At 42.0% G+C, this 9,791-nt stretch overlaps 1 protein-coding gene across 10 annotated transcripts in view; it reads left to right on the top strand.

The window, feature by feature from the left end:
- The first annotated feature begins 4,839 nt into the window (after nucleotides 1–4,839).
- Nucleotides 4,840–9,791, top strand: part of AKAP9 (A-kinase anchoring protein 9) — a 104,741-nt gene continuing 99,789 nt past the window's right edge. For 6 of the 10 annotated variants that reach the window (XR_015278063.1, XR_015278062.1, XM_086857468.1 and 3 more), the window contains exon 1: nucleotides 4,873–5,131. Coding sequence is in view for 8 of the 10 variants with exons in the window: in XM_086857468.1 (XP_086713594.1) it covers nucleotides 5,084–5,131 (48 nt within the window). In the remaining 2 variants the exon portion in view is untranslated. Of the gene's footprint in view, nucleotides 5,132–9,791 lie in introns of all 10 variants that reach the window. The other 4 variants (XM_086857470.1, XM_086857465.1, XM_086857485.1 and 1 more) reach the window with 3 other exon arrangements.

The raw sequence follows: 9,791 nt of genomic DNA, 5'->3' as shown, positions 1-9,791 counted from the left end.
CCATCCTCAGTGCCTGTTTTTTTATAGGCTTTGGTACTTTTATTTAGAAATGCATATAAGAGAATAGAAATTTTAACTGATACATAGGAACTTGATTCTAAAATATCCATCAGTTGCCTCATTTAGTAATTTTTCATACTGCTATGCCTCACCAGTGAATTCCAAAAGAAAACGGATGCAAAGAAACAGAAAAAAAACAACAACAAAAACACCCATGCTTTTAAAACATGTCTTCCTCGCATCTCTGGCTCACCTACTTTTTAACCACAGTGCCTCACTGTTTGCTCTGTAATGGCATCTGTTCTGCTCTGCTTTGAAAGAGAGAATGTTTGTCTCTTTCCAAAATACAAGCTGGTCCTAACATAAATAACACACCTAAATGTCCCTGAGGCAAAAGTTTTTATAACATGCAGTCACACTAGCTGAATACAGTAGACCCAGTTCTACCTGAAATTTGAGTTGACTTCTACTTGCTAACAGACATTTAACATAAATAGGTAATCCTCCCTCAGCAGTACTACAATGGGTCTGTGAAATCAGGGACTTTACATATTTTACCTGAATCACCTGCCTGCTTCAAGCAAGCCAACCAAGCAGTACTCTGAGAGACTCCAGTGGCAAGGCTCAGTGCAGCTGAAGAGCAAGGGACAGATCTGGCACAACAGACGGTGACAAAGGCACAGGTAAGCTAGTCATTAAGTCAACTTCATATTCTTCATGCCAGCTCACATGGAGGTGGAGGTAGATCTCTCTGGTCACTATGCACTGTGACAGGTCTGCACTAAGGCATTTCTGTACTGGCAGTACCGTCTGCCAAAGAGCTCCCAGTAAGTTCAGTGGAAGCACGTGCATGTCCTGGTCAAATAAAACCTTCACCATGGTCATCTCTCAGATAGAGGTGTCCCTTATTTTCACACTTGATCCCATTAATGTTCACTATAATAGAAAGTATTATCCCACCAGGTAGGTTTCGTACAGTCAAGAGCCACAGCAGAACTATTGGACATACTGTGATGGTGATGAAAGACAGTCAGGTCTTAGCAAACACCTCCTCTCCCTTGCCATTGCTGCTGACGGGCAATATGATTTGTCTTAAGGTGAGAACACGAGGTGGGAATTGCAGGAGGAATGATTTGGATGCTCACATAATCAATCCATTCCAGAGATGGGGAAGTTGTGGTGATTGCTATTGACTTTGATATGCATCAGCCTACAAAATCTATAAAATTCTTCTGGAGACCGGGCCAGCTGAGTAAAATGGTATTGTGAGGTTGAAGGCAGCTGTCTGGTGAATCCCCAGCCCCACAGGGACACCTGCAGGGTAACCTGCAGATCCAACCCTAAAACAGGGAACACTGCCTTTTGGGTAGGTTAGTAAAGGTGTTAAGAGCTGGTAAAACACAAAGATAAAATTCTAAAGTAGCTACATGAGTGCTTTGTAATTCTGAATTCTGCAAGGCCAAACACTGTAAACCTGTTCATTTGTAGCCAAACCTGCTTATATTATAAACTGTCATACCTGTTTACATTATATACTGCACTGACAACCTTTAGATGCTGTATTAGCAACAAATCTAATGATAATCCACATAATCAGTGTCATATTTCTTGTGCCTGACCAAGAGTCTTCTATCACTCTGCTACACATATAATGTCATGTCCATTAACAGGAGGATTACTCCTTTATGAATTATATTGACTAAATACAGACATTTAAAACTTAAAAAAAAAAAAAACAAAAAACAACCAAAAAACTAGAAAGTGGCATGGTCATTGTATTGGTGCTAGGAAAATATCTAACTGCTGTCACATTATTTTTTTCTTACAAGAAGGATCAGGGAATCTTATGTGATCCATATAGGACTCTTTCATTCTAATATGTATTTTTGTTGAAGAAAATAAATTAGAGTTAGATAGTACTGTTATTAAGAGGTATTGCTGAAGTTATGACACCTGAGAATACACAATATCAGTGCTCCTTACCTGTTGGAAGAGGCTGTATCATCATCTTATGCCTGTGATAATTTTTAAATTTTTGCATATTATTTGCATATGTGATTTACCAGCAGCATGTTGTGATCTGACATGATTGTGATCACGACATGATTGTGACTGAGCTTCTGATTCCGGCTTCAGTGGACTGTGACAGAATTTGAATCTCCTAGTTTGTGATTATCACACGTGGTCTTTAGGCTTCATCTTTTGGCTTCACAGACCACTAAAGCGCCACAATGAAAGTCACCAGGCATACATTCTCTTGGCAGTGAATAAAGGAAACAGAAGAGGTAGGAAGAATGTGGAGTTTCATTGTTAGAGAAAATGCTGTAGGTGAAGAAGCATTTGTCCTTGTCCACAGACAAACAAAACTAAAAACTAGGTTTGATATTCAAAACTTGTTCAGTGACATTTTGTACATGAACATTTTTCAGTAATAAATTTAATTCTAAATAAAAATAATACTAGGCCAAAACAGCAGTTCTTCTGGTTTCAGAGAATGTCTGATCTGTATTTCTTACCGTGTTAATGTTTCACTTCGCATTTGCTATAGAAAGCAGTTTACATGTTTAACCTCTGTGAATTCAATGTGTTAGAGTTATTTGGCACTTTCTTACATTCTTGGGCAAGTAAACATAATTAGTCAATTCTGAGAATTATGTAAACATGATGAATGCCTTTCTGTAACTGAAAGTTTAACTGGCTAACCAAGTCGTGAATTCCAGACGTCTTGCCCTACATGAATGATAAAATAGGAATTAAAATAGCTGAAGTAGGAACACCTACTGTATGCATCTGGGGCTTTCTTCCCTAGGAGAGAAAGTCCTGCTCTTTCAATGTTGATAGGATATGGAAATATAATTCCTTCAGATATTCTATCTAGTAGTAATTTCCACAGTATCCTATTATAGTTTGTTAGTATGGTTTTCATGACTTTCATAGTCATTATTAGGTGTTAAGATAAAATCCAGTAGAATTACATGGATATAGGTCTGTAAGTAAAAGGAAAATGAGGCACACCAATTCTTAGCATTAACTCAATAATCCATTTAATTACAGGATTTGAGAAATTTGTAATTATCTTTTAAATGGGACATTTACTAATAAATTTTATCAAAGTGTCAGATGTGTGTAAAATTTTACTGACATCTGATAGTTAGTTCTACAGCAAGGGTCTCTAACTGTCAAGAGGAATGTCACTGACATGGAAAAGATGATTTATTTTTCCCTCAGGGGTCTCTGGGCTTTTGCAGTTGCTGGGAAAAAAATTCTATTTGTACACACTTTGAGGAGACACTTAATTTTACTTACTTAGGAACATATGTTTAAGAAATAAACTCAAATCTATGTTCCTATAAAAATCTTCCCTCTTTAATTAATTCTTCTCATTTTCATTTGCTGCTTTCCTCTATAACATGATTTTTCTGTAGTGAAATGGCAAAGTCTGAGAACTTTAACTAAAATATATGGCCTGCTTCAAATATGAAACAACACATGATGCAGACATTTTTCATTCCCTATGATAGATGGTGTTTTCTTTATACATAAATGGTATACATTCCTTTTTAATTAAAGGTTGTGAACATGGTTTTGTAAACACAGGAATGCACATTACCTGTACCGATTAACAAATTACTTCAGACTTTTCCATGAAAAGTAGTGGAGGAGGAAAGAAGAATTCTTTAAAGTGTCATATTGTAGGTTTAGTTTACTTTGGCAGTAATATGGGTGTGGCATTTTGTTGCTAGGACACCTGACTGACTCTTTTTTTAAACCTGTTCCTGGTCAGTAATACTGTGCAAATAATATTTTCTTTAGTATTTTTTTTTTGTGTTTGTTTGGGCATATGCCGTTTTTGCTGGAAAATCCAAGCAAGGAAAGAATATATACTAAAGGAACCACATTCAAAAGATCAGCAAAGCTGAGATCTAAGTTAATTCAGAGTAATTTTGAATTTTGCATTTAGTAAAACAGCATGATTCCAAAAGCAGAATAAGGAATCCGTTCACCTTGCAGCTGGTACACGTTCCGGGGAAGCCTTTCTTCCTTTGTGTGTAGGCTTGTGCCATCCAATGCACCATCACAAACGGAACCCACCTCAGGGGGAACCGAAAGAAAAAGCACAATAGGACCACGTGATACAAATTGCTACTAGCTTTTCAAGGCACACATTAAGTAGACTATTAAATTATCTCAGAATATTGCTTTGTATTTGCTGAGGTATAGAAATTGTATGAGCATTTAATTGCCACGTGCCATATTCCCCATTGTGCTTTTAACATACTTCTTCCAGCCCGTCTGGCACGACGAGTGCATGGTAATTTTAACGGGGAGGGGGGGGGCTACACATCCTTTGTTATCATCCTTACACAGTCTGCGGCACACGCTCGGGAAGCTCGTTGTATTGCCAAGCCTTAGATCGAGCTGTAGGATCCCTGCAATTGTGTGAGCCGCGCGCAGGTGCAGGACAACACCTGGAAAATCAGAACTGTCAGAATTAGCCCTCTAGCCCAGAGACACGGGATTGGCGGGGCAGCAGAACTCGGGCGCTGCTAGTTCGGAGACAGCCCCGAGTCGCAGCCCAGCGAGCGCCGGGCGCCTCGGCGGTGCCGTTCTTTTGTGGGCAGCGAGAACCCCCCGCCTCTGCCCGCAGGGCGCGGGGGTGTGGACGGGGTGTGGAGGGGGGTGTGCCCACCGCTCCTGTCCGCGCCCGCTGTCCCCGGCGCCGCCGCTCCCCTGCAGGGGTCAAACCCGCTCCTGCGGGGCCGGTTCCGGCGGGACTCGGCGGCAGCCGGGCGGGCGGGGGTCGCCGGTGGACAGAGGCGCCGGGAGCGGCCGGAGCTCGGGGAGGAGGGGCTGGCGGCGGCGGGAGGAGGAGCGGGCGGCCACACGTCACTTTCCCCGGCCGCGTGTTTACGTGGAGCTGAAGATGGCGGCGCCGGTGGCCCCGCCGCGGCAGCTGTCGTCGCTGTGAGGCGGGACGGGAGCGGACCGGACCGGACAGCGAGCGTGACCGCCCGAAGGGGAGGGTGCGTGGCGAGCTCCTCCTCCTGCTGCCGGTAACAGCCTGCTCTCCCGCACAGACGCCATGGAGGACGAGGAGCGGTTGAAGAAGCTGGAGGCTGGGAAAGCCAAGGTAGGAGGAGGAGGCGGTGGCGTGGCGGGGGAACAGCGAGGTGAGGGTGCTTGTCAGCGGGGCCGGGCCGAGCCGCGTGGTGCGGCGACGGCGGAGCGGGGCTGCGGCAGGGGCTTGGCGCGGGGCCCCGCCGCGAACAAAGCCGCGGGCGGAGGAGGCGCTTTGTGCCGCCCGCCCCGCTCTCCCCCGCCCGCCGCGGGGCCGGGCTGCGCTCCCGGGCGGGCGGTGGGTGCCGGTGCCCGGCGACGCCGGCCCCCGACACCTGGCACGCCACAGGTGCCCGTCACGGGGCCGGACGGTGACAGCCCGGACAGCGGCCGCTGCGGCGCCGGGCGGAGGAGTAGCCAAGGAGGAAGAGAAGGAACGTTAACCTCATTACCCTTCGCAGCCGAGGCGCGAACCCCGTTTGCCTCGTAAGCCTGGGAAACCCTGTGAACCTTTAAGGAAGTTTATGAAACCGCCAGCTGTTCCTCGGTGTGGAGCTAATGCCGTGAGAGGGCCTTAGGAGGCAGAGGATTAGCGGTGCCTCCAGTGGTACGGCGCGGTGCCTGTGCCGTGAGTCACCCGCGGGACCCCGCCGTGTGCGCCGGCTCCGCCGGTGCCCGCAGAGCTGCGCGCAGCCGTCACCGCCACGGGGCTGTCAGGCGGCTCAGACGCTGCTCTGCGGACTAACCCAAGGGTTAATCGGGGAGCTTATCTTTTTACTCTGAGCATGGCTCAGTACGCACCGGCTACACAGCATTTCGCCTTCTGGGCACCAGACCAGACTGCACTTCAGGAGGACCTGTTTTTAACTTCAAAGAAAGCTTTGGTGTGGTCAATCAGATAAGCTAATTAATAGCATTCTAGATAAAATTAGTGTTTTGGCGTTAGGTATCATCTATTTCCTTCCTGTAGTCATAGCTAAATGATAAGAGTTCAGAAGTTGGTCATTCATGCTAAAGATATGCATGTAACTTGGCAGGAGCTAAGTACTATCATAGTACAGGCAAAACAAAGACAAGCGGAAGATGAAACTATGAAACATCATTGTCTTATTTATGCGGACTATGGAAAAAATATCGTTCATCAGCCAAGTATTGAATAGGTTTTATGCTGTATTAGTAAAACACTCTTAACTTAGTGTATTTCTGTTTGGGTTCAAAATGTCTGTTGGGAGCAGCTCCTAGATGGAGTTGTATGCTTATATAGAAAAACCCCTTCCTTAAATACTTAGGGCAAGAGTGGTGTTTGCAAAACATTTTGTAGTGCACTGGGCACTGGAAAAAATTAGATCCTAGTGGCAGTACATTCTGTCACAGATTGGCTAATTCTTTTGCAGAAAATTAGAAAGTAGTTCACAGAGCAAATGGAGGAGATTTGCCAGTATTATAAATCACAATGAAGAATTTGGATTTTTCTGCCCTCGTTAGCCTGGGATTAACACAGAAAATTAATGACAATTACTGAAAATTGAACCAAAAACCAGGACTCTAGCAGAAATTCAGTGGCTTCCCTCAAACTTTGAGAAAAGACATGTACACTTTACTAATTTAGTCTGTGTTTTAAGAGTACTGCATAACTTTCACTATTGTTCTAGTCTTTTCTGTCTAAAACCCAATGCTGTCCATTTAAGTATTTGCCTGAAGACTTTAGTATTCCATGCTTTTAAACATCCTTTGTGATTTAAATCATTGTCACTCTTTAAAGGTACACATGGTTTATGTGAAAAGGGACTATAAAAGTAGCGTGAGTTTGTCAGATTTTTTTATTTGTGCTCTCTGTTGCATTTTCCCCTTTTTTACATGTGAATGTAAAAATGTGTTGTGTCGCAGAGATTAAGTCACAGTCTTTCAGTGACAAATGTCACTGATAAAAGCAGAAAAGAAGAAATTCTGTTAGTAGAGAATGGAAGCGGGAGTTGCTCCTGCAGGTACTTTTCTCTTTGTCAAACACTTTCACAGTAGTGTAATCAGAGCATATCCTAAAATTGCTTGGCTCCAATGGATATTTTCTGCAAATCACAGCAACAAGCATCCAGAAAACTTTTGATCTTTATCACTTGAAAGTTATTTAAATAAAACAGCTGAGAAAATGTATTTACGTTGTTACTGTGCCAAAAAGTGCAGGTATTGCTATACTGCTCACACCTTAAACCATCCACCTGAAGTTAGAAACTTTCAATAAGATGTTGCGTAAACTGCAGGATGAAGGTAGGTAATTGATAGTCTGGTGAAAGAGCCTAGTAGATGCCATGAAGGTGGTTGGTACATTGCTAAGAGTGCAGTTATTCACAGTTGTGACCTGGATTCTTTTTTGGTTTGACTTGGTTTTTCTCTTTTAAAGTAGGCACTGCTAAATCTCAGTGTCTGCATATGAAACCATATGAACCTTGTTGTAAAGCAACTGTTTGTTTTTTTTCTGATATCAAGTAGGCAAATGTAGCATATGTAGCATATAGTTTATCTACAATGGAACATTTTCTTGAATACATCTTTTACAGAGAAGTGTGTTAAAAGTGGATTTTCTGCAAATTAATTTTCTTCTGAGTCCTCCTTTATTGTTACTGGAATTGAGAAGCTGCATTGTGAATCTTACCTTGAATGAATGGCGCTAAGTGTACTCAAGCCTGGAAGAATAGGTCTCAGTGTGAACACACAGCCTTTGCCAGTACATAATTTGAAAATTGGAATAAAAAGTCTTGATGGAGGCTCACCAGTATTCGTGTGTACCTGCTGATTTTTGGAGACTACACCAAGTCTGCATTATGAAGCAGTTTACACCATATGTTGTTGTTCTGTCTGTTACAAGCCTGCAAAGGCAAGGGAGGCACAGAGTTAAACCCAGTAAATTACATGCTCCTTTTTCCAGACCTGTAGTCATTCATTTTCTTTTGCCGTGAGGTAAATCTGCTGAATATTAACCCAGTCTCTGTAAATGTCTGTCTCCTTTCCATTGAAATGATCTCTCAGTTCCTCCATAGAACTCCCCTCTCCCCCAAATGGTCCATTTCTTTATCTTAGCTTGTGATGTCATTATGGAGAAGCAAGAAGAGTGTTTTTTAGAAAGGCCAGTTAAAGAAAACAGGGTTGACTGGGACATAAAGTGGAAGGGAGATGATGTGTGCCAGCAGCAGAAATACAGATGCATGCTATTAGGTTGATCAATGCCCTAAAACACAGTGACATTATAAATCCATCAGATGTGTTTTGTGTCTTGCTGAGAAGCTTACTGGAATATTGTTGATGGCCTGAGATAGTGAATATCTGGTCTTAAAAAAATACTACGGAGGATGGTGGTTGAAGATCTTGATATGACATGCTATGTGTGGATTCCCCTGTGCATCAGTTTGCTTGGAAAGCTCATCTTATATTGAAGAGGGTACCATTTATGGTAGTTGGGTTGAGTATTTTAATTTAATGTATTTATTTAGTGGCTTAGTAGCTGGCTTTTCTTATTCAGATGTGGCACTGTCTTGATCAACTTTCAGAACTACAGAGCTAGTTTGCTAGCTTCAGAATAAAAACACCAGTGACTGGATTCCCTTGTCAGAAAGTGGCTGAGGGTATTTTAGTGTAACACTTCTGAAATTTATAAAAATATTTTAATTTCTAGGCACACAGACACATATGAAAGGGCACAGCTATTGTAACTGGCAAAACTGAGATGAAGCAAATTTTATGGAATGATCCATTTTACAAGACTGAAATTTAATTAGCAAAGTATTTAAACAAATGTTTAAATTTGTAGTGAGGAAAGGGCACGCCTTAGCGGTATGCTTGTTTTTCCATGGGAGGGGTGAACAAGAGAAATATACTAATATACTTTGTAAATTTCTTTTGGGTTGGTGTAGGATTTCAGGTCTAATGCTAGAAGTACATACTTTAGTGTTTTGTTTTTCAGAGCTTTTATGAAAGTTTGAAATATATTGTTGCAGTGTTCTAAGAAACTATGTAACTATTGGAGAACCTGAAGAAATTAATGAGTTGATTTAGTTTAAACACTTGAGAACAGAATAAGGACTGTTGCTGCTTTTGATCTGTACCAGAAAATAACTGAACAGATGGAACAGTGATGTTGGTTGGGGAAGCTCTAATGGCTCTCAGTGGACAAGTATTACAGGTTGTATAACTAATTTAACAAGTTATCTTCACAAGTTGAATAGTCAAAAGAAATAATTGTATATTTTGTCATCTGGTCATGCATGCAAATATTTCAGATGTATGAAGATTAAAATTATATGTATTATTAAAATAGCGCTGTCTAAGAGTCTGGGAATGTTTGCTGTTTGCATTGTTATGTCTTTCTTTTTTGATGGGAGAAAAATATTTTCCTCACTCATCTCTAGCCTCTTTGGACTGAGATGTTTTGGAAGTCTCAAGGAAAGGTGTTGATACATTGGGGCTTTTTTAAAATAAAACAGTCAAGCAAACATGGAATAGTTATGTGACTCGGTGATTAAAGCTCTAATTTAAATCCCCCAGAAGACCTCAAAGTATAGATTGTGTGTAAAACACAGTCCTTTTAAACTCCCTGTAATTTACCTGAAGAGGAAAAAAAGCAGTATCTCAGTGGTTATTAGAGAGTTTTCCATTGATGAAGTCACAGATCACAGAATATTCTGGGTTGAAAGGGACCTACAAGGATCAGCAAGTTCAACTCTTAAGTGACTTCAGACAGT

Source organism: Cyanistes caeruleus, chromosome 1 (assembly GCF_971803275.1).
Source record: "Cyanistes caeruleus chromosome 1, bCyaCae1.hap1.1, whole genome shotgun sequence".
Lineage (NCBI taxonomy): Eukaryota > Metazoa > Chordata > Aves > Passeriformes > Paridae > Cyanistes > Cyanistes caeruleus.
The sequence above is the reverse complement of the archived record's forward strand: the minus strand, read 5'-3'. Positions and strand labels throughout refer to the sequence as shown.